Below are 23,957 nucleotides of genomic sequence, written 5' to 3'. Positions count from 1 at the left end.
GTAGCCTAACAGCAGGGACAGTTAGCTTAGCTACTTAGCTACCAGTGCGTGAGCGTTCAGACACCGGCACACACACTCAAACGGACTCGTGTGCCTGACTCTACCAACATGCTTTCATGATTCTGTTTAGATATGCAAGTATAAGCCATGATAGCTTATTTTATTAACACGCTAATTTGATATGAAAATCAATGGAGGCTGAGTTTACTACTTCTCTTTGTAGGAAAACCTACCGTCCATGACTGCCCCTGAGCTGAGTTTTATTTGTCATACAAATGTTGAGCTTTGTCTTCTCTTCTATGCATTGCAAAATGCTACACATAGGCTACTCGTATTAAGTATCAGATTTGAGCTCTCTTCCTTTTCATTTCCAATTCCATTTAAAAATAAATGTTGAATTAATGGCACAATTAATGGCACAATTAATAGCGATGCCGGTGTGGTGCAGATGGTGGATTCTGCCAGGGGAGTGCAGGGCTCAGCATAGGGCTGTGCAATTAATCGTATTTTAATCGCGATTACGATTATGGCTTGCGACGATTATGAAAACAGCATAATTGACAAAATACGATTATTTTGCTGGGTGCGCTTTCGCCCCTCCCTAAAAGCCCACTCGGCCACGTGGGAGTGACATGTGTGAGTGTTCAGCGCGAGCGAAGATGTCAGAACAAGAGCAGCAACTCGTTAAAAAGAAGGGTAAAACTATTTCCACTATTTGGAAGTACTTTGGCTTTCAGGAGTCCGACGTGGAGCAAAACAAAGTACAGTGCAGGATTTGTTACCAGGTTGTGTTGGCACCACACGCTAACACAACCAATCTCTTTAATCATCTGAAATACAACCACAAAGTGCAATACGACGGGGCAATAATACAACAAAAAGCAGACCAAAAAGATGCCCGCTCGACTTCATCCACAACATCATCACAGTCATCGATTCAGGACGCATTGCACAGAGCAATGGCCTACGCGACGAGCTCGCAGAGACACAGAGATATTACAGGTGCCATTACATTTCACATCGCTAAAGATATGTGCCCAGTTAGCACTGTTAGCAACCAGGGCTTTAAGCAACTTGTCAACACGTTGGACAAGCGTTACGCGATGGTCTGCGCTGCCTGCGCTATATGACAAATGCCGTGGGGAAGTTGAGAGAGATGTGGCTTCAGCTGACTACTTTGCCACCACAACGGACCTATGGTCTAGCCGCACCATGGAGCCATACATGAGCCTCACAGTTCATTATATCGATGCCGATTTCAATTTGAAGACAAAGTGTCTCCAAACCGCATTTTTCCCTGAAGACCACACGGGGCAAAACATCGCCCATGGACTGAGGGAAGCGATGGCTGCTTGGGGGTTAAAAGAGGATAAACTCGTCTGTATGACTACGGACAATGCCGCAAATATAAAGCTGCCGGCTGAGGTCAATGGATGGATGAGGCTCCAGTGTTTCGGGCATAGACTCCACTTGGCCATAGGTGAGCAGGATTCCTTCCTCCTGTTGTATGTAATATGTCATTTTAACAACAGCAACAACAATAATAGCAATAGTAAGTCATTAACATTGATGATCTCTCTCTTAATATGATAATATTAATTACATATTATTATTATTATTATTATTATTATTATGTTATGTGTGAGCTACTCTGTCATCTCTCTCTTTTTTTTCTCTCTCTCTTTCCCTCTCTCTCTCTCTCTCTCTCTCTCTCTCACACACACAACACACCAAATTATGCTTTGATGAAGATCATGATTATCATCATGATACTAAATAATATGTATTTGTTGTAATCTTAGAGAATGCAATGAAGGATCCCAGGATCGGCCGTGCAATGGGGCTTTGCAAGAAGCTGGTCAGCAGCTTCTCCTACAGTTGGAAAAAGAAGAGGGAACTTGCAGTGGCACAGCAGCAGCTGAATCTGCCTGAACACTCCCTAAAGACAGAATGTCCAACCAGATGGGGATCTAGGCAGGCCATGATCGACAGGGTCCTCGAGCAGCAGAAGGCCATTGCCCAGGTCCTTTCCAGCGACCGAAAAACCAGACATCTCTCCTCACGTGGCAGGACGTTGATGTACTGGAGGCAATCAATAAGTCGCTTAGCCCTCTGGTGGAATTCACAGACGCACTTTCTGGAGAGAAGTATGTAAGTGTGTCTTTTTTTAAACCAACCCTGCACCTCTTCAACAACTCATTGCTGGCAGTGCAGGAGGATGACACAGACCTCACAAAAAGCATAAACAAGAAGATACTAGACTATCTCAATGATAAATATGATGACGCAGCGACACAAGAGCTGCTTGACATGGCCTCTGCCCTGGACCCGAGATTCAAGCTCAAATATGTCAGTGAGGACAATCGAGGATCCATTGAAGCCAGCCTGACAACTGAGATGAGGAGGGTGATGACACTCATGGTAATAATAATAATAAAAAATAAAAATGTCAGATTTGACAGTAAATACAATTAAGTGAATGAATGTGTTGTCAAAGTGTTATAATGTAATTCTAGGTATAAATGTTAATACCCATAACCATTTAGTCTGATTAAACATGTCATTCTTATTTTCTTTATAATACTCCAAGGAGAACGCCCCTCTTGAGACGGCAGCGGTGCCTGCAGATGACACGGAGGATGCTGCTGCAGCTGCACCAAAGAAGAAAAAGAAGGGACTGGGGAGCTTCTTCAAGGCCACCGTAGACCAAGCTGCAGAACCTCAACCTGCTCTGGAACAGGACCAGGCCATAGCTCTTGAGCTACAGTCCTACCTCCAGGCAGTGCCACTGGATGCTGAGGAGGACCCACTAAAGTGGTGGAGGGAATCCTGGAAGTTCTACCCACGGCTCTCCATCCTGGCAAGGAAGTATCTGTGCATCCCAGCCACAAGTTCCTCTTCAGAGAGGGTCTTCAGTACAGGTGGCAATATTGTCACCTGCCTCCGCTCGTCTCTGAAACCAGACCATGTCAACAGGCTGGTTTTTCTTGCAAAAAATCTTTAAGAGATGACATGAGCAGCCCTACCAGCATTTGCCATGGTGGCCATGTTGGCTATATGTTAAGGAGTTGTCAGTAGGTTGTGACAGTGCACTGCAACATATTTGATTTAATTTATTTTGGTCTAATTTATTTTTATTTATCATATTAATATATGTTTAGTATGGTTTTGGAAGTGCGCTCCATTATGTGTTGACCTTGTTTATTGGTAAAATATTATTTGTTTTAAAGTTTAATAAATGGTCAATGAATAATCGTCAAAATAATCGTGATATCAATTATTGACCCAAATAATCGTGATTATGATTTTTGCCATAATCGCACAGCCCTAGTTGAAATTACACCCTCGCCTACTGATTTTAATTTAACCATATATCGAGCCCGATCGTCGATTTCAAATGTGTGCTCTAAAATGATATTTATAAATGACTATTATCATTATTATAAGCAAGACAATAAATGGCAAAGATATGTAGAAAATAACCGTATTTAAGATACGTTCATAACAAACGTAACGTTGGAGAAAATATGTTTCTAGAAGATATGTAGAAAATAACCGTATTTACGATACGTTCATAACAAACGTAACGTGGGAGAAAATATGTTTCTGGCTAAACGTAATTGAGAATGCAGTTTAGTTCTGTGGGAACGTAATTTTTAGGAGACAGGGTTGACAGTAGGCAGCCACATGACAACTGGCGGGCTTACTCTGAAGTAAAGCAGTCCTTCGCATGCCGTAAAGCATGTCGCAACACTGTCGTAACAGCCTTAACTCAGTATGCATTGTATGCATATGTGACATCTCCCCTTTTTTCCTAGTTATTTAATTTTAAATAACTGTAAAGAGTTTTGACCGATTAGTCACAGCATCATCCTGTAATAGAAAACAACAGTCAAACTGTGATAAGAAATGTTCATTCAGTCGTACTGACCAACCAAAAGTGTCCTATGAATACAGGTTAACTTCACAGATTATGTTAATAAAGATGGGTAACCAATACCTTCAGTAGTGCTGTAACAAAATAAAATTCAAGATGCAAGTTTTCTTTTCTAAACATTGCAGCAGTAATATCACATTTGTACATAACATTCACAATAAACAGAACTCAAAATTCAGCAGACTCAGAGTCCACCTGTGTTTCCCTATTCATTTTCTCCCCCCCAAAGGCCATAGGTGTTTTTTTTCTTATTCACCCCCAGAGGTCATTGTGAAACACCCAAAACACTCCTGTCTACAAGTCCAACCTAGTGGCCGGCTTACTGACACGGCCAGACCTGGTCTGAACACGTCCTGGTGTTGTTGTATGGGTTGTCACCTCACTTGGTTTCAGGGTAACAGTCTCTGGTGTGTTGGCGCTTACAGGCTGGGAAATCGCCACAGCACTCTCTGCTGGTGTTAGTGGGATGTGCAGGTCGGGAAGTTAGTTCTGCCCGGAGATGAAGTCGGTTCCGCCGCAGCACTGCACCTCCTTGTGTGTTAATGAGGTAAGACCTCGGAGTAACACACTCTTTTGAGACGATTGCTGGTGTCTTCCAGGACTTCTCGTTGTCGAGCTTGGTGTAGACTGTGTCTCCTGGCTGTAGAGCTGGTAGATGCCTGGCACCATGTCGTCGGTTGTAATAAAAGGCTTGTTTTGCTTTCTCACTCGTGTCCTTTTGTTTGACAATCTGTCAAAGGCCATTTAGGCCGTAGATTTTTCTCGAGTGTCGTTCTGATCTTTCTCCCCCATTAGCAGTTCTGCTGGACTGACTCCTGTGGTAGTACAGGGAGTGGATCTATAGCACATAAGGGCTATCAGCGGATCTTCCTGACGAAGGATTCTCTTAGCGGTCTGTACTGCTCTTTCGGCATGACCGTTTCCTTGAGGATGGTGAGGAATAGACGTGATGTGTCTGAAGTCCAACCACTGTGCCAGCTCCCGGAATTCTGCACTGGAGAATTGGGGACCATTGTCACTCACAACCTCTTCAGGAATTCCGAACCTAGCAAAGGTAGTTTTAAGTCTCTGGATGACAAGGGCACTTGTCGTAGATGGTAGTTGTAGTATTTCCAGATACCGTAAATAGTAGTCTGAAATCACAAGGTAGTTGTGCTTGTTATGTTTGCAGAGGTCGAGAGCGATTCTTTTCCACGGACGATCAGGCAGTGGTGTGGAAATAAGCGGCTCCTTCTGTTGAGCCCGCTTCTGCTCCTGGCAGCTCTTGCATATGTTGACAATGTTCTTAATGTCTACAGAGAGCCCCGGCCACCAAACTGATGCATTCACCCTTTCTCTGCATTTTGAGAGCCCCTGGTGTCCCTCATGTATTTTCTGCAAAATGTCTGCTCTCAGTGACCCCGGAACCACGATCCTGTTTCCTCGTATGACTAAGCCATCAGCTTCCGATAGCTCATTTTTCACTTTGGTGTAGTCTCTGATGTTCAGTGGAACATTACTACTGTACTCAGGCCATCCTGCCCTAATCAGCTTGATGACAGCCTGAAGCTCACTGTCGGCTGCTGTCTCTTTTCTGATATTCTCCATTCTCGTTGGAGATGCTGGGATGCCCTGTATCACTGTGGCTACATAGCATGCCACATCTTCTTGAGTGTCAGTCTCTTCCTTTGTGTGTGTCTCATGAGCCTCATTAGTAGACACTGACATCTCAAGGGGACGTTGAACTTCTCACAGGCCCATATGCTAGCCAAGCACTCCTTTTCTATCTGGGCGTAGCGTGTCTCCGCTTCTGTGAGACGCCTCGAACAGTAGGCTACTGGCTTCCACTCCTCTTCATGGAGCTGGAGGAGGACCCCCCCAGGCCATAGCTACTGGCATCAGCAGACACCGCTGTGGCTTTAGCCACATCATAGAAGACAAGAACAGGTGCCGTGGTCAGCATCTTCTTAATGTTCTCAAAAGCTGACTGCTGTGAGTGACCCCAGGTCCAGATGTTCCTGCTCTTCAGAAGCTCGTACAGTGGTTGACCTATTGTGGAAAGGTTTGGAACGTACCTACCCAGGTAGTTCACCATGCCCAGGACTCTTTTCAGCTCATGGACGTTTCCTGGTGGAGCCAGCTGATGTATGGCTTCAACTTTATCAGGGTCAGGCCTGACTCCTGACTGGTCGATGAGATGTCCCAGAAAGCGTAGCTGGCTTTGTCTGAGGGAACATTTATCTTTATTGAGTTTTAAGCCTGCTGACTCAACACGCTGTAGTACCTTCTCGAGTCTGGCGTCGTGCTTTTCTGTCGATGTCCCATAGACCAGGATATCGTCCATGAAGACTTCAACGCCTTCCAGCCCCTGCAGAGTCTCTAGTATTTTCCGCTGTAAGATCTCAGGCGCACTGGAAATCCCGAAAGGTAACCTTTTGAAACAGTTCCTGCCAAACGGTGTTATAAAGGTTGTTAATTTACAGCTGACTGGGTGCAGTGGGATTTGCCAGAACCCACTTGCAGCGTTGAGAGAGGAAAACACAGTTGCACCACTTAGCTTTGCAGTTATTTCATCAGAGGTAGGTAAGATGTAGCGCTCTCTTTTTACTGACTCATTTAGTCTTTTCAGGTCCACACAGATCCTGGCTTTGCCTGTGGTTTTCTTTAGAACTGGCACCATAGGAGCACACCATTCAGTTGGCTGTGTTACCTTCTCGATGACACCGTTCTTCTCCATCCTCTGCAGTTCCTCTTTTACCATCTGTAACATTGGGAAGGGCACACGACGTGCTGTATGCACTGCATATGGTTGAGCCCCATCCTTTAATTGGATTTTAACAGGTTCAGTTTTTAGTGTGCCGTGCTCACCATAGGCTTGAAGGTGTTCACTGGTAGTGAATTTCACTTCATCAACACGCCTCACCAGGTTCATCTCCACTGACAGATCCCGGCTGAGTAGGTTATTGACACTCTGGCCACGGACTACATATGCTTCAAATAGGTAGTTATTTCCCTTGTAACTAACTGTAGCATTAAAGCGTCCCAGACACAACAGTTTAGCTCCTGGGCTGTCTAATGGGATGTCAGCTGGTTTCAGTGTTTTTGGTGGAGTGAGTGTGTGAAATGCATCCTCACATAAGACGCTGACATCAGCTCCTGTGTCAATTTTAAATTCCATTGGAGTAGAATCCACCTGGAGCTGTACTGTCCACTGCTCTTTCTCCTCTGCACTGCACACTGAGCCTAAGAAATAATGGGTCTGCTCAGCCTGTACAGTCCCTGTGACCTCATTCACTGATCTATTGCTGTTTCGGCACACTCTGGCCCAATGTCCTATTTTATTGCACTTGTGGCATGTAGCTTTAGCTGCAGGACACCCTTCTTCCTTGCTATGCTGTGATTTCCCACATTTACCACATTTCCTTTCACTCCCCCCCATTTTCTGTCTTTTGACTTGCCTTGATGTTGTTGAGGTTTCCATTTGTTATTTTTTTCTTTGAATCTCACCTCCTGTACTGATCCCACTGTGTCTTCCTGCAGACTCACTTGTGCTGCGACCTCCTCTGACTGCCTGACTGTCCGTATCGTCAGTGCTAGTGTTAGGTCCGCCGTTAGCTGCAGCCTGCGCGAGAGCTCTCTGTCTCGTATCCCGACGACAATTCGGTCGCGCCAAACTCACAGTGTTCTGATAGATCATACAGGGCTCGGATGAAACCCTCTGCCTTCTCCCCTGGCCGCTGGACACGCTGGTGGAAACATGCCCTCTCGTGGATAACGTTCCTCCTCGGGAAAAAGTACTTGTTGAACTTTCCCACCACAAAGGCAAAGTCATCGCCGTCATCTTCTTCGGCAAAAGTGAACGACTTGAATATGTTTTCTGCCTCGTTGCCCATGGCATAAATCAGGCAGCTCACCTGCACTCTCCCGTCATCTTTGTCGAGTTTAGTAGCAAGTCTGTACCGCTCAAAGCATTGCCTCCATTCTGGCCATTCAGTCGGCTTATCAAAAGAAAAGTTTGCTGGGGGATTAAACTTGGCTATTCCGCCGTCTATATTCCTTTACTTTGTCTTGTTTATTTCCTGTGACTCACCGGTCACTTCTGACACCATGTTGAATGATCGAGGGTCGAGTATCTTTCACGACTCAGGTTTATTATACAGTAAGTCAAGACATTACAGTAGGCAGCCACGTGACAACTGGCGGGCTTACTCTAAAGTAAAGCAGTCCTTCGCATGCCGTAAAGCATGTCGCAACACTGTCGTAACAGCCTTAACTCAGTATGCATTGTATGCATATGTGACACCTTCCTAACGGAGAGAAATGACCCGGAAGTCCCTCAGTGGCAGCCATGATAAGTGCCGTTTGAATTCTCTAAATGAAAGGAAAGGAGGTTTCAAACTTCCTTTATAACCTCCTTTAGCTTAGGAACCACTGGACCTCCCTAACCTAAAGGAGAGGAGAAAATGCTGCCCCACAATGCCTTGCGGCCGCAGCATTTGCCATCACACAACAGTCGGCCGTTCACGGAAACAACCGATTATGACCGAGAAATGATATCATGAAAGTTACGGTGCTTATTAAGCATTTTAAAACGTATGTGGTAAGTTGCCAAAGTGCTTTGTTTTGAACGTTCATCAGTATTATAATCAAAAAGAGAAATATCAACGTTAGTTTTTACTGAAATGATCAAATAAAGTCAACATTTCACAGTCTTTACTGAGCTGTGTGGGGTTTGTTCAACTTTTAAAAGATATTTGAATGGTGATATACACAGTGATAGATGTTAAGGACTAACGTTTATAATAAATACATTTGTATTGTCGCTGAAATGGGGAATTGAAATGACGGGCCAAAAGTTGTATTTACAAGTATTAAAAGTAAGCAGGACACCAAACCAACTGAGACCTGTCTGTCCGCCGCATCTACACACGGTACAACACAGACCTACAGCTCCTAAAGCATAATCAGGCTACAGCCGTTGTGTATTTTATTATGTGAAGCACTAAATGGTCTTAGAAAAATATCGACTCTTTGTTTGTAGATATCTATTAAACTACAGCATACAAATACAGAGAGTAATGTAGGCCTGTTATACTGAGTGATATATATTATACACACTGCTCTGCTTTCTGCACGGACCTCACAGCTGTTCTCACTGTAAACTTCGCGTCGCGATGAAAGCAGTTACTAAAATAATATCCAGGGGATGCATGCAGAGCTGTCATTGGCTGAGATAAGTCCGGCCGTGCGTAACGCCTCCACCGTTCCCGGAAATGCATCCGCAGAGGAGCCGTGGAGGACCCATCAGTGTCTCCTCGGTTAGAGCTCCTCCAGAGAGCCTCCTCGATGCTCGATGCTCGGTCCTCGATGTGCATTTAGAGAAATGAGACGTCCTTCAACATGGCGCGCTGAAATTCATTTCCGGGTCACTACCGGAGGACCGAGGAGTCGAGGAGTCGAGGAGTCGAGGAGGGGAAATTAGAGCATTGGGAAACCTCTTTTGAAACATCTCTGTTCCCGGAAATGCATCCGCGAAGGAGCCGTGGAGGACCGTGGAGGACCCATCAGTGTATCCTCGGTTATAGCTCCTCCAGAGAGCCTCCTCGACGCTCGATCCTCGGTCCTCGATGTGCATTTAGAGAAATTAGATGTCCTTCAACATGGCGCGCTGAAATTCATTTCCGGGTCACTACCGGAGGACCGAGGAGTCGAGGAGTCGAGGAGGGGAAATCTTTGAAATGAGACACGGCCATTACATGCTACTCAAGCTAGAATGATAACAAACCACAGGTGCGCTACCTAACAGGTCCGTGGCGCAACACACTCTCTATAACACAGTGAATTATGTCCCGTAATGTTCCACCACAAAAGCAAGCAACTGCCGGACTTACGCTCTACAAATACTCACACTATAAAAACACGCTAAACACAAGTCAATCAATATAAACTCACCTTATGATTTTCATGGCTTTAACCTAGCTAACGTATGACAATGTTTACAAATTGACAGCTGTATTTACGTTGCTCGTTGTAAGGGCAAATGTGAACTCAGCTTTTTGCAAACAATGCGTCTTGTGATAACCTGTAACTATGACGAACATTTGATGACATAACTTTTTTCTTATTTCTTAACATGATTGAGACTTATAGAACGTACACCCCTCAATATTAAAATAGTTCTACATGATTGATTGATGTTTCGATGAGAAACATCAATCAATTCTGTCTCATATATTAACTGCATATTTGCAAATTGAACAACCCCACTTTCCCCTTTTTTTCAGTGTGCAGTGCAGGCATATTGTCATTCAAGAGATGCGTAGTTCTTTTGGAAAACATGTTTTTCTTTTAGCCTATTTACCTCGTTAACGTAAATAATACTCATTCCATTGACACATCCATTATTTGCGATTAAAATAATGGTTGTTGGTAATGTATTAGCGACCCCCACAGATGTATAATTTCACTGCGTCCGTGGGAGCTCAGCTCCCATTGGCTCCCACATAACTCGAACCCTGCTTGTAACCACTTGTGAAAGATTGTTACTGCTATCTGCAGCACTATTATACAGGAGAACTGCTGTACCTTATTATCAACAAGCTCTCACACGAAAATCCAGATCTGCCTTCTACAGAACAGCATCTGATGAGGTAAGACGCATTCATGAAGATTGTTTGAAGATTCATTTTAATGACAACATGAAACCTAATTTGAGAAATGAAAATAAAACTATTGAAATATGAATGTTGCAGCTGGTAACTTTTCATTTGAAATACTCAATCTTTATCCAATGCAGTTACTTATGATTGATCAAAATCACAACAAAACCTATTAAAACTTGAAATTATTTTTAAATAGTCATCAGTGTGGAAAGTAAAGGACTGCACTCATGAAACTGTGTCTCAATTTATTAAACAAATCCCTGAAAAGTATCTTGTGTCAAGTATCAGCCTACTATCACCTAAAGAACATATCTAGGATTAAAGGACTAATGTCACAGCAGGATTTGGAAAAACTTGTCCATGCTTTTCTCTTCAGTAGACTCGACTACTGTAATGGTGTCTTTACAGGCCTCACTAAAAAATCTATTAGAAAGCTGCAGCTAATTCAGAACGCCGCTGCTCGAGTCCTCACTAACACTAAGAAAGTGGATCACATCACTCCTGTTCTGAAGTCCTTACACTGGCTTCCTGTGTGTCAAAGAATAGATTTCAAAATATTGTTGCTGGTTTATAAAGCTTTGAATGGTTTAGGCCCAAAATACATGTCTGACCTACTGCTAAATTATGAACCATCCAGATCTCTCAGGTCTTCAGGGACTGGTCAGCTTTCTGTCCCCAGAGTCAGAACTAAACATGGTAAAGCAGCATTCAGTTATTATGCTCCGAATATCTGGAACAAACTCCCAGAAACCTGCAGGTCCGCTGCAACTCTTACTACTTTTAAATCCAGGCTGAAGACTTTTCTTTTTGCCGCTGCTTTTAATTGAACTATTCACATCTTAAACTGCACTGTAACTTTTAACTTTTATCCATGTATTTTTTCTTTTAATGTTTATTTTATTATCTTTCCTTTTTAATGACTGATTTTAAATGCCATTTTTAAAATGTCTTCCATTTTTGTAAAGCACTTTGAATTACCTTGTGTTGAAAGGTGCTATATAAATAAACTTGCCTTGCTTTGCCTTGCCTTACAACAAAATGGATAGCCATGATTTGTCAATGTCTCATATGCACTTTATTTCTTCACAAAAAGTTGACACCTTAGGGAATTCCGAAATCTTTCTTAAGGAAGTAATTTCAATTGATGACAAGAACATAACAGTATTACAAAAAGGGTCCTAATATAGTTGAATGCACATTATCTGCATATTACACATGTAGGTACAGTAAACTGTATATATATATACCTGTGTGAGTGTGTATGTATATATATATATATATATATATATATATATATATATATATATATATATATACATAATTTCTGAATATTTATTCATAACATTTACATACTGCAAACATTGCAGGGATATACACATTTTCTGATTTATTAGGCAAAAGTTATTCAGAAAGTGAGAGGCAAAAGCCAAACATTCTGCGATAAAGCCTCCTTCACAAAAGGGAGAATGTTTTGTTTGTTGAAATGGCTATAAGGGTGTTTCTTATATGTAGTCTTACATTACAGGAAAAAAAACGTAAACTAAATGAAATGTAATGTAGTCTAACCTGGTTGTTCGTACTTGATATAATTGATTTTGCTAGGAACAACCAAAAACCCTGCATTCTTGGAACGCAATGCCCTAGTGGGACAGTAGGGTATAATGAGCTCTTTAAGATAAAGATGGGGCCTGCCCATTAAGGGCTTTGTAGGCGAGAAGAAGAATTTTAAATTCTATCTTGTGTTCTACAGGGAGCCAAAACAGGAGTAATGTGGTCCCTTTTCCGTGCTCTGGTCAATACATTTTGAATCAGCTGAAGCAACTTAACTGACTTTTTGGACACCCTGATAATGAGTTACAATAAGCTAGCCTTGAAGTAACAAATGCATGGACTAGTTTCTCTGCAGCGTTTTGAGGCAAGATATGCCTGGTATGTGATTTTGTAAATACATTTAGCACACAACTACAATCATAACATCATTAGAAAATGAAATGATTTGATGATTTTTATGACTGTGATATTTTGTTTTCTTTGATAAATGCGGAGTTTAAGCGCATAACAACCCTGCCCCTCCAATCAAGATTTCTCTCTCAGCTGGATGTGCTATCTGACAAACTTCTGAAGATTTTTGAGAAGAGAGGAGGACAGATAGGCCAGCGTCTGAACTGTATTATGTCAAACATGACTCAAGTAAGAATTAATTTTAAGGAAATTATACATCGAGTCAATAGTGTACACATTTCATTGAGCAAAACAGATTCTTTCTTTTCGTATCCCCCTTCACTTAGGTTGATGATGTCGATTTAGGGCGGGAATGTCTTCTCAAGGGGCTGTGTTTGCACCTCAATGAGGACCCAGTAGATCTGCTGAGAGAGTTTGTGGTCAGTAGAAGTAATATTTGACCTTTTGATTTTTTTTGTTGGGCTTTAAAATATGTATTTATTGAAACACCACATAGTATAAAGCCAAAAGTATATGAACATTCCTGTTTTTTGTTTAATAGCCAGACTACACTGAAAAGCTAGAGGGCTTTTAATTTAAAACGGATACAGGAAGGGAAACATTTGTTATCAGGTCAGACAGGAGTATATCAGATAACAAGGAGACTTAAAAGTACTGAAATCTGACCAAATGTACTTGTTAAACACAGGGATTTAGTAATGGGTATTGTTAAGGAATAATTCTTCTAGATATCTAACCTTTTACTCTGACATCTGTTATCTCCTTTAAGGAAAGGCCTTGGTGCCATATGTGTTGTTGTCACCAGGTTGTGACCGGTCAACTTGTCTGGCACGAATGGTACTTGTTGTGAGAACGCTGAGGCACTTCTTTATCGGTGTTTGTGGGCTCTAAGATGTGAAATCTTTGAGGCCATGAGTGTCGGACGCAGGTGGTTCAGTGTTCCCAGCTGTTTAGTCTACTCCTTCAGAGATGTTGATTACTCTCTGTGAACCAGTTAAAAGGTCTAACATAGAGAGAGGCTCTTCAGAATTGACGTGGCAACTCTACCGTGTAGTCAGAACCTCTGACTCTTTGATTTGTGATGTGAATCCTCCGGCCGAATACTCTGAATAAACCCATCAGTGTTTGACATCAAAAGCTCCAACTCTCCACCGTGTCTCCTTCCTGACTCGGTGACTCCATGCATTACTACACAGAAGTTTTCTCCACAGGTATATATATGTATTGATTTGTTAGATCTCACTCTGTTCCTTTTGTGACTGTGCACTCTGCAGGCAGAAGATGAAGACGTCATTCTGCGGTCCATTCAGTGGATTACAGTGGGACTTTATGTTGTCAAACAAAATTCCACCATGAGACCAGAGGACAGATGAGACCAGAGGACAGATGAGACCAGAGGACAGATGAGACCAGAGGACAGATGAGACCAGAGGACAGACGAGACCAGAGGACAGATTGTCCTGGAAGGCCAACAAGTACTAACTGATGAGGACAACATTGCATTAGCTGCTACCATGTTATTTGGACTAATGTATGCAATGAACCTGAACTACCCCCCTAAACTGAAGTGCACGTTCGAAGTGCTCCAGAAATCGTTAATGGAGCTAGATGGCAACATGCTCTCCAAGAAAGCCCAAGCGTTTAAAAATAAACTATTTGAGTGAGCTGTTGCCATGGACCATTGTGCACTTTTACAGCATTCATACTGGACTTTCATCGATACAACTGTCTTGCACTTCCTTTGCTCATGCTTTTTGCTGTATTTATTTGCATGTTTCAGAAATGTGTGTTTTTCCATGAGTTTCAGAATGTACCACTTGCATCAAAGTGTCAGATTTGCAGAATTGTCTTTATCTAATTGCGCTACCTCAAAATGTCAGTTCTTGTTTTTATTTGTAATACTTTCTTTAGTGCATATGTGGTGAGAAACCAGGCCATTATTATACTTTCATGTATCTTTCTTGTATTAAAGTGACCTTTCATATTAGCAGGTTACTATTTCAATAATGGATTTGCAAGAACATTTCCTTTTTTCGGCGTTGACATTTTCTGTTAATTGTTTACTATGAATGAGTTAAAAAAATAAGCCTTTCTTTGCCATTTGGCACAATAAACCTTTATTTTGGTCGGGAGAATAGTTTCCTTTAAGCTTCCTTGCTGTGTTCTAACACAATAATGTATATATACATGCATCACAAACATTTTCTATTTCAAATCAAATCAAATCAAATCAAGTTTTATTTATATAGCACATTTATAAACGATTTTTGGTCGAGCCAAAGTGCTGTACATATAGTAAAAAAAAAACCTACAGTAAAGGCAAGGCAAGGCAAGTTTATTTATATAGCACCTTTCAACACAAGGCAATTCAAAGTGCTTTACAAAAATGGAAGACATTATAAAAATGGCATTTAAAATCAGTCATTAAAAAGAAAAGATAATAAAATAAACATTAAAAGAAAATATACATGGATAAAAGTTAAAAGTTACAGTGCAGTTTAAGATGTGAATAGTTCAATTAAAAGCAGCGGCAAAAAGAAAAGTCTTCAGCCTGTAAAGACATTTTACAGCAAATACAACAGCACAGTTTGTTCAGAATATCACTATGAGAAAACGACACCCTCTGTCCTTAGACCCTCACATCGTACAAGGAAAAACTTCCGGAGAAAAAACCCACAGTTTAAAGGGGAAAAATGGGAGAAACCTCGGGGAGAGCAACAGAGGAGGGATCCCTCTCCCAGGACGGACAGACGTGCAATAGATGCCGTGTGTAAATCTAAGAGATAATACATTTTACAGCGTAGGTAGACCGCATGTTAGGAAATGCATATTTATTCTATTTCTTTATTTTCAATGTATTTGTTAATTCTCCTGGGGCTGCATGGAAAAACCAAAAGCTCATCTGGATGTGTAGCTGGTTGTTAATATTGTTTTATTTTTTGAGAAAAATACATGAATGTTGTTCAAAGAAATGTGTTTGTCTTTATTGACTATTTGTTTTTAAAATGTTATGATAAATGCTGTAGATAAGAGATTAGGATGGATCCTGAAGAAGAATGTACGAAATGCCTCTATTTACATAAAAGCAATACTCTTATGTACCTTGAGCAGGCTAGGTAGATTAAACAGAAAACTATAGCATGTAGTTTAAACAACACATTAATGTGGCTTTAACAGGTACAAATGAAATATACTGAGCATATTAAAAGCCTAAAATGAACATTAAAAAGTCATGTTGGTTAAACATAGGGTAAATGAATATACGTAATATTAAAGGAAATATTCACATTAACAACAATTTAATGTTTCTTTGACATAAAATAGTTGTGTGTCTTTAACATAATGGAATAGTTTTAAGTACACATGTTTTTAATATGTGCAACCGATGTCCATATTAAAATCATGTGAATCCAACAGCCTTTTTTTTCAGTGTAGAGGACTCAATAGCACGACTCAGAGACAGAGGCTTAGGTTGCAGAAAGGATCTTTATAGCCAAGGTTCGGTACACGGGAGATCAGTCAGATTAGGCTACCAAAACAGAGGATAACCAGTTATACAGGAAACTGCTGGATTTTATTATCAACAAGCTCTCACACGAAAATCCAGATCTGCCTTCTACAGAACAGCATCTGATGAGGTAAGACGCATTTATGAAGATTGTTTGAAGATTCATTTTAATGACAACATGAAACCTAATTTAAGAATTGAAAATAAAACTATTGAAATATGGATGTTGCAGCTGGTAACTTTTAATTTGAAATACTCAATCTTTATCCAATGCAGTTACTTATGATTGATCAAAATCACAACAAAACCTATTGAAACTTGAAATTATTTTTGAAATAGTCATCAGTGTGGAAAGTAAAGGACTGCACTCATGAAACTGTGTCTCAATTTATTAAACAAATCCCTGAAAAGTATCTTGTGTCAAGTACAACAAAATGGATAGCCATGATTTGTCAATGTCTCATATGCACTTTATTTCTAAACAAAAAGTTGACACCTTAGGGAATTCCGAAATCTTTCTTAAGGAAGTAATTTCAATTGATGACAAGAACATAACAGTATTACAAAAAGGGTCCTAATATAGTTGAATGCACATTATCTGCATATTACACATGTAGGTACAGTAAACTGTATATATATATACCTGTGGGAGTGTGTATGTATATATATATATATATATATATATATATATATATATATATATATATACATAATTTCTGAATATTTATTCATAACATTTACATACTGCAAACATTGCAGGGATATACACATTTTCTGATTTATTAGGCAAAAGTTATTCAGAAAGTGAGAGGCAAAAGCCAAACATTCTGCGATAAAGCCTCCTTCACAAAAGGGAGAATGTTTTGTTTGTTGAAATGGCTATAAGGGTGTTTCTTATATGTAGTCTTACATTACAGGAAAAAAACGTAAACTAAATGAAATGTAATGTAGTCTAACCTGGTTGTTCGTACTTGATATAATTGATTTTGCTAGGAACAACCAAAAACCCTGCATTCTTGGAACGCAATGCCCTAGTGGGACAGTAGGGTATAATGAGCTCTTTAAGATAAAGATGGGGCCTGCTCATTAAGGGCTTTGTAGGCGAGAAGAAGAATTTTAAATTCTATCTTGTGTTCTACAGGGAGCCAAAACAGGAGTAATGTGGTCCCTTTTCCGTGCTCTGGTCAATACATTTTGAATCAGCTGAAGCAACTTAACTGACTTTTTGGACACCCTGATAATGAGTTACAATAAGCTAGCCTTGAAGTAACAAATGCATGGACTAGTTTCTCTGCAGCGTTTTGAGGCAAGATATGCCTGGTATGTGATTTTGTAAATACATTTAGCACACAACTACAATCATAACATCATTAGAAAATGAAATGATTTGATGATTTTTATGACTGTGATATTTTGTTTTCTTTGATAAATGCGGAGTTTAAGCGCATAACAACCCTGCCCCTCCAATCAAGATTTCTCTCTCAGCTGGATGTGCTATCTGACAAACTTCTGAAGATTTTTGAGAAGAGAGGAGGACAGATAGGCCAGCGTCTGAACTGTATTATGTCAAACATGACTCAAGTAAGAATTAATTTTAAGGAAATTATACATCGAGTCAATAGTGTACACATTTCATTGAGCAAAACAGATTCTTTCTTTTCGTATCCCCCTTCACTTAGGTTGATGATGTCGATTTAGGGCGGGAATGTCTTCTCAAGGGGCTGTGTTTGCACCTCAATGAGGACCCAGTAGATCTGCTGAGAGAGTTTGTGGTCAGTAGAAGTAATATTTGACCTTTTGATTTTTTTTGTTGGGCTTTAAAATATGTATTTATTGAAACACCACATAGTATAAAGCCAAAAGTATATGAACATTCCTGTTTTTTGTTTAATAGCCAGACTACACTGAAAAGCTAGAGGGCTTTTAATTTAAAACGGATACAGGAAGGGAAACATTTGTTATCAGGTCAGACAGGAGTATATCAGATAACAAGGAGACTTAAAAGTACTGAAATCTGACCAAATGTACTTGTTAAACACAGGGATTTAGTAATGGGTATTGTTAAGGAATAATTCTTCTAGATATCTAACCTTTTACTCTGACATCTGTTATCTCCTTTAAGGAAAGGCCTTGGTGCCATATGTGTTGTTGTCACCAGGTTGTGACCGGTCAACTTGTCTGGCACGAATGGTACTTGTTGTGAGAACGCTGAGGCACTTCTTTATCGGTGTTTGTGGGCTCTAAGATGTGAAATCTTTGAGGCCATGAGTGTCGGACGCAGGTGGTTCAGTGTTCCCAGCTGTTTAGTCTACTCCTTCAGAGATGTTGATTACTCTCTGTGAACCAGTTAAAAGGTCTAACATAGAGAGAGGCTCTTCAGAATTGACGTGGCAACTCTACCGTGTAGTCAGAACCTCTGACTCTTTGATTTGTGATGTGAATCCTCCGGCCGAATACTCTGAATAAACCCATCAGTGTTTGACATCAAAAGCTCCAACTCTCACCGTGTCTCCTTCCTGACTCGGTGACTCCATGCATTACTACACAGAAGTTTTCTCCACAGGTATATATATGTATTGATTTGTTAGATCTCACTCTGTTCCTTTTGTGACTGTGCACTCTGCAGGCAGAAGATGAAGACGTCATTCTGCGGTCCATTCAGTGGATTACAGTGGGACTTTATGTTGTCAAACAAAATTCCACCATGAGACCAGAGGACAGATGAGACCAGAGGACAGATGAGACCAGAGGACAGATGAGACCAGAGGACAGATGAGACCAGAGGACAGACGAGACCAGAGGACAGATTGTCCTGGAAGGCCAACAAGTACTAACTGATGAGGACAACATTGCATTAGCTGCTACCATGTTATTTGGACTAATGTATGCAATGAACCTGAACTACCCCCCTAAACTGAAGTGCACGTTCGAAGTGCTCCAGAAATCGTTAATGGAGCTAGATGGCAACATGCTCTCCAAGAAAGCCCAAGCGTTTAAAAATAAACTATTTGAGTGAGCTGTTGCCATGGACCATTGTGCACTTTTACAGCATTCATACTGGACTTTCATCGATACAACTGTCTTGCACTTCCTTTGCTCATGCTTTTTGCTGTATTTATTTGCATGTTTCAGAAATGTGTGTTTTTCCATGAGTTTCAGAATGTACCACTTGCATCAAAGTGTCAGATTTGCAGAATTGTCTTTATCTAATTGCGCTACCTCAAAATGTCAGTTCTTGTTTTTATTTGTAATACTTTCTTTAGTGCATATGTGGTGAGAAACCAGGCCATTATTATACTTTCATGTATCTTTCTTGTATTAAAGTGACCTTTCATATTAGCAGGTTACTATTTCAATAATGGATTTGCAAGAACATTTCCTTTTTTCGGCGTTGACATTTTCTGTTAATTGTTTACTATGAATGAGTTAAAAAAATAAGCCTTTCTTTGCCATTTGGCACAATAAACCTTTATTTTGGTCGGGAGAATAGTTTCCTTTAAGCTTCCTTGCTGTGTTCTAACACAATAATGTATATATACATGCATCACAAACATTTTCTATTTCAAATCAAATCAAATCAAATCAAATCAAGTTTTATTTATATAGCACATTTATAAACGATTTTTGGTCGAGCCAAAGTGCTGTACCAGTGGCGGCCGGTCCATAGGGGCGCTAGGGGCGCCGCCCCACCTCTTCCCATATTGAAAAATAAATAAATAAATAATAATTAAAATTAAAATTAAAAAAAAATATATGTTTAAAAAGATATATATGTTTTTATTTTTATTTTTAATGAACAAGGTAAATATTATATAATTGGTATCAGTAAAATGTATAATCTACAATAAAATCTCGTTTAAAATTGTGTTACGATGTCTAAAGTTACTGATAAGTCACATGTTTCCTGCCTGGCCTTGCCCATGCACCTTCTCTCGTCTGGGCGCTAAGAGAGGAGCCTTCAACCAGTGCAGCAGCAGCCACCAGCAGCTGACTGTTGCTATCTGTAACGTGTAAACTATGCCGCGAAAATATAATTTCAGCCAATCAGCGTCGTCAAAGATGACGGTCACCGGGCGCCAATGTCAGCGCCCAGTGCAGTCTGTGAGTAGTTTGGACAGTGACTCGTATCCGGTTGACGCAGTAGTTGATGAGGATGGCTTCGTGTGCAGGTGGAGTCTCCGGACCTCGGTCCCCGGCTAATTCTGTTCAAGAGCTAATCTCCAATCCTTTCGAAAGGAGAAGTTTGGCAGATAAATTGTTGCTTAAAGACCTTGCACCGGACCAACCCGATTTGAATATATCGCAGCAATCTCGTGAAAAAGACAACATTTATACACGAGGCTTAGTAGCTGGTACACAAGAAAGGCTTGGCTAGCTGGATGCAAACAGGTAAATGCTGTCTTTTGTTTCCCATGCTTGGATATCACTTTATATGTAGAGAGGAGGTTTCCCATGGTTGTTAGAAGTTTATTAATAAGTGGGCATTTATCACAGAAGTGATTGTTCTGTCTCCACGTTTGTTGCATTGTCTGTGATGTATTTTCCAACGGTTATAGCTCCTGTTCTGTCCCAGCAACACTACACGGTTTGCAGCTCCACCACATTTTTGGTTTATCTTCGGTGTCGCTTAAAATCTGCTTCCCATCGGACTAAAACCTCCACGTAATCTGAAGACAGATACTTGAAGTTATTTAAACCTTTTGCAAACTTTATGTTCTTTCTTGCTCTAGCCTTGCCAGTTACATTGTACATAACACATATATTATCATTATGCTAACTGGTTGTTCGTGTTAGACGATGTAGCTTTTTCATTTCTGAGTTATTGCTATATGTAAATAAGCCTGTTTGTAAATAATCCTCAGAGAAACAAAGAAAAAAACACAATTTATGACATTTTGTGCTGTGGTTATTTTTTTTAAATTGCATTTATTCACAGTTCAGTTTGAAATGCTGTAGTGACTTGTATTGAACCACTTAAATATTTATAATTAATGCTACTGAAAAGATGCTATTAATTTTATATCTCACATGCAGTTCACTGTAAAGCTACTTGGTGAAGGTGTTGGTTCATAAAACATGAACAGTTTTAAGAAAGAAAAAAACAGACCAGTTCTGAGAACACAAATTCCTGGTAAAGTAGTAGATGTTCAGGTTGATAAATAATATTTTCCACACTGAAGATTATGGAGGTATTGATCAGTCTTCTCATATTTTTAAGCCTCGATTTCTCCTTTCCCCCCCCCTCTAACATCACCAGAAGTCATCATTTAAGGGGTCATTTCTCGAAAAAAAAATTCGGGGGGAAACCCCCCGGACCCCCCGGGTAGGTCACTTACGGTACGTCAAAAGCCCCACCAAAAAAAAAGACCACCGGCCGCCACTGATCATCAGCATAGTATTAGCAAAGATATCTTAACTTGGTAAGTAAGAACCAAACGTTAGCTTTAACGCTGTCGCCTCTCAGCGTCATACTAATGGTGATGTCACTTAACACAAAATGCTGTACAAAAATAAAACAAAAAATGTTTCGGTGCTCCGTATGTTTTATTTGTTTGTGCACCTGTAACCACATTAAAAGGCGATGCCATATGCTAAAAACAAGATTTTTAGCATAAATGAGTTTCTGGTTACACAGACATATATATATATATATATATAAACACACACACAGGTATATACAGTTTACTATACCTACATGTGTAATATGTAGATAATGTGTATTCAACTATATTAGGACCCTTTTTGTAATACTGTTATGTTCTTGTCATCAATTGAAATTACTTCCTTAAGAAAGATTTCGGAATTCCCTAAGGTGTCAACTTTTTGTGAAGAAATAAAGTGCATATGAGACATTGACAAATCATGGCTATCCATTGTGTTGTACTTGACACAAGATACTTTTCAGGGATTTGTTTAATAAATTGAGACACAGTTTCATGAGTGCAGTCCTTTACTTTCCACACTGATGACTATTTCAAAATAATTTCAAGTTTCAATTGGTTTTGTTGTGATTTTGATCAATCATAACTGCATTGGACAAAGATCGAGTATTTCAAATCAAAAGTTACCAGCTGCAACATCCATATTTCAATAGTTTTATTTACAATTCTCAAATTAGGTTCCATGTTGTCATTAAAATGAATCTTCAAACAATCTTCATAAATGTGTCTTACCTCATCAGATGCTGTTCTGTAGAAGGCAGATCTGGATTTCCGTGTGAGAGCTTGTTGATAATAATAATAATAGATATTAAGCATATATATCAGGTGTCTTACCTTTCCAAGTTTTTATGCTGATAATGCAGGAAAGTTGGTCTCTGTCCCAATTTCTGAAATGAAGTAAGTCTTCATTGCGGAACAGCTATTCAAATGAATGTAACGTTTCATGCAAATATCGCAAGCAAAAAAAAGAGGAAGTAGTCAGTTTAGCTGAAATAAATGATAATGTTGATGATGAGAAAAGTTAAAACCTACCTGCCTTCTGCCCCTGGTCCTGCAATTTGCCTCAGTGTCTCTTGTTCCTGTTGGTGTGATTTGCATTTGCAAATTACCTTTGTTTCCTGTTCCTCTGCCAAGCCCCGGCCAACTCTGCCTGCTTCCTACTGGTTTGTTCTGCTTGGACATGTTTGTATTTCTGTGTTCAATACCTGCCCTGCTCTGTACCAGCTGAGTTTTTAAATCAAACTTCATTACGAACTGTTCCCGGTTTCCTGTGTGTTGCATTTGGGTTCCAACGCCCCCTGTGCAAAATCTCAATGTAAGGGGCTATTACGGATAATGAATATCCAGGGAGCGGACATTGAGATTGTAAAATCTTCCAAAAACCTGGGTGTTCATCTGAACAATAAACTGGACTGGACTGATCACTCTGCTGCTCTGTACAAGAAGGGTCAGAGCAGACTGCACCTGCTGCTTTTATGATGGGGTCTGCTGGGGCAGTACAGCTCGGCTGATGACAGGAAGAGACTAATTGACTGGTAAAGAAGGTCAGCTCTGTCCTGGGGAGTCCTCTGGACACTGTGGAGGTGGTGGGAGACAGAAGAATGGCAGCCAAGCTGTCCTCCCTGCTGGACAATGTGTCCCACCCCCTCTAGGACAGCCTGCCTGCTGCACCCCGCTGTCTCACGGAGAGATACCTGCAGCAGTCAGACTTTACAACCACCACGACCCCCCACACTGTACAGACTGTGCATCTTGTGCAATACAACTGCAATGTGCAATATCGACACTTTTTGAAATGCTGTGCAATAATCACCTTTACGTGCAAACCACCATTGTAATACATGTCCCACCTACATTTTTCTAATGTCTCAAAACCTTACATTACATACACTGATCAGCCATAACATTATGACCACCTGCTTAATATTGTGTAGTTCCCCCTTTGGCGGCCAAAACAGCCCTGAGAGGTCTAGTTGATGGACTCAAAGACCTCTGAAGGTGTGCTGTGGTGTCTGACACCAAGACGTTAGCAGCAGATCCTTTAAAGATCTCCTATCTTGCTATTTGTTAGGCATATATTATAGGTCTCAGATATATAAACATTTATAAAAAAAACATGTCTATGGAGTGTTTTGCTCAAAATACCAAACAGATCACCCATTCTAGCCATGCCTCATTCCCTTCAGCCCTGTTGGAGAAGTGCTGAATCTGGGTCCTTAGCTTTAAAAAAAAAAGAGGGGGGAGCTTATGCCTGCTCAGAATTCTACCGAGATACTCAACTAAATGCTGCCGTGATCAAACGCCATATCATGTTAAAAACCACATCAACGATATTTCTGAAATAGTATGGAGCTCAAATGCTTTTTCTCTTGTGGGTTTACCACAATGTGAAACCTTTTCACAACTAAAAGCACAAAACAGTAAACATTCATACAATACTCATCATCCTGATGACAAAACAGCATATT

At 40.4% G+C, this 23,957-nt stretch overlaps 3 protein-coding genes and 2 long non-coding RNA genes across 5 annotated transcripts in view; all 5 read left to right on the top strand.

Moving 5' to 3' along the window:
* The first annotated feature begins 1,344 nt into the window (after nt 1-1,344).
* Nucleotides 1,345-2,155, top strand: LOC117483091 (zinc finger BED domain-containing protein 1-like). The gene is made up of 2 exons (XM_034131253.1): nt 1,345-1,480; nt 1,803-2,155. Exons 1-2 carry the CDS (start codon nt 1,345-1,347, stop codon nt 2,153-2,155), a joined length of 489 nt encoding a protein of 162 aa, XP_033987144.1.
* On the top strand, nt 2,064-3,004 carry LOC117483090 (zinc finger BED domain-containing protein 1-like). Its single transcript, XM_034131252.1, has 2 exons — nt 2,064-2,421; nt 2,591-3,004. The coding sequence occupies exons 1-2, from the start codon at nt 2,311-2,313 to the stop codon at nt 3,002-3,004; spliced, it is 525 nt and encodes a 174-aa protein (XP_033987143.1). The 5' UTR covers nt 2,064-2,310.
* An 8,910-nt stretch (nt 3,005-11,914) lies between these two features.
* On the top strand, nt 11,915-14,786 carry LOC117483180. The gene is made up of 3 exons (XR_004555963.1): nt 11,915-12,768; nt 12,867-12,959; nt 13,815-14,786. It is a non-coding gene; the product is annotated as an uncharacterized LOC117483180 (long non-coding RNA).
* Nucleotides 14,787-16,075: 1,289 nt separating this feature from the next.
* LOC117483177 (cAMP-regulated D2 protein) overlaps nt 16,076-23,957 on the top strand; it is a 71,791-nt gene continuing 63,909 nt past the window's right edge. Inside the window, exon 1 of the mRNA XM_034131392.1 lies at nt 16,076-16,178. Within this exon, the coding sequence (XP_033987283.1) occupies nt 16,174-16,178 (5 nt within the window). The 5' untranslated portion in view covers nt 16,076-16,173. The remainder of the gene's footprint in view (nt 16,179-23,957) is intronic.
* Nucleotides 17,142-19,636, top strand: LOC117483179. The gene is made up of 3 exons (XR_004555962.1): nt 17,142-17,629; nt 17,728-17,820; nt 18,675-19,636. It is a non-coding gene; the product is annotated as an uncharacterized LOC117483179 (long non-coding RNA).

The sequence above is a fragment of the Trematomus bernacchii genome, unplaced genomic scaffold, assembly GCF_902827165.1.
Source record: "Trematomus bernacchii unplaced genomic scaffold, fTreBer1.1, whole genome shotgun sequence".
Lineage (NCBI taxonomy): Eukaryota > Metazoa > Chordata > Actinopteri > Perciformes > Nototheniidae > Trematomus > Trematomus bernacchii.
This window is presented reverse-complemented; position numbering and strand designations above follow the sequence as displayed.

What these genes read in the sequence shown, in the direction of transcription:
- LOC117483090 (XM_034131252.1), top strand. Translation starts at nt 2,311, where the DNA reads ATGGCCTCTGCCCTGGACCCGAGATTCAAGCTCAAATATGTCAGTGAG. An exon ending in GGAGGGTGATGACACTCATG is followed by an intron (nt 2,422 to 2,590) that starts GTAATAATAATA and finishes TAATACTCCAAG; the next exon opens with GAGAACGCCCCTCTTGAGAC.
- LOC117483091 (XM_034131253.1), top strand. Translation starts at nt 1,345, where the DNA reads ATGGCTGCTTGGGGGTTAAAAGAGGATAAACTCGTCTGTATGACTACG. An exon ending in TAGACTCCACTTGGCCATAG is followed by an intron (nt 1,481 to 1,802) that starts GTGAGCAGGATT and finishes TTGTAATCTTAG; the next exon opens with AGAATGCAATGAAGGATCCC.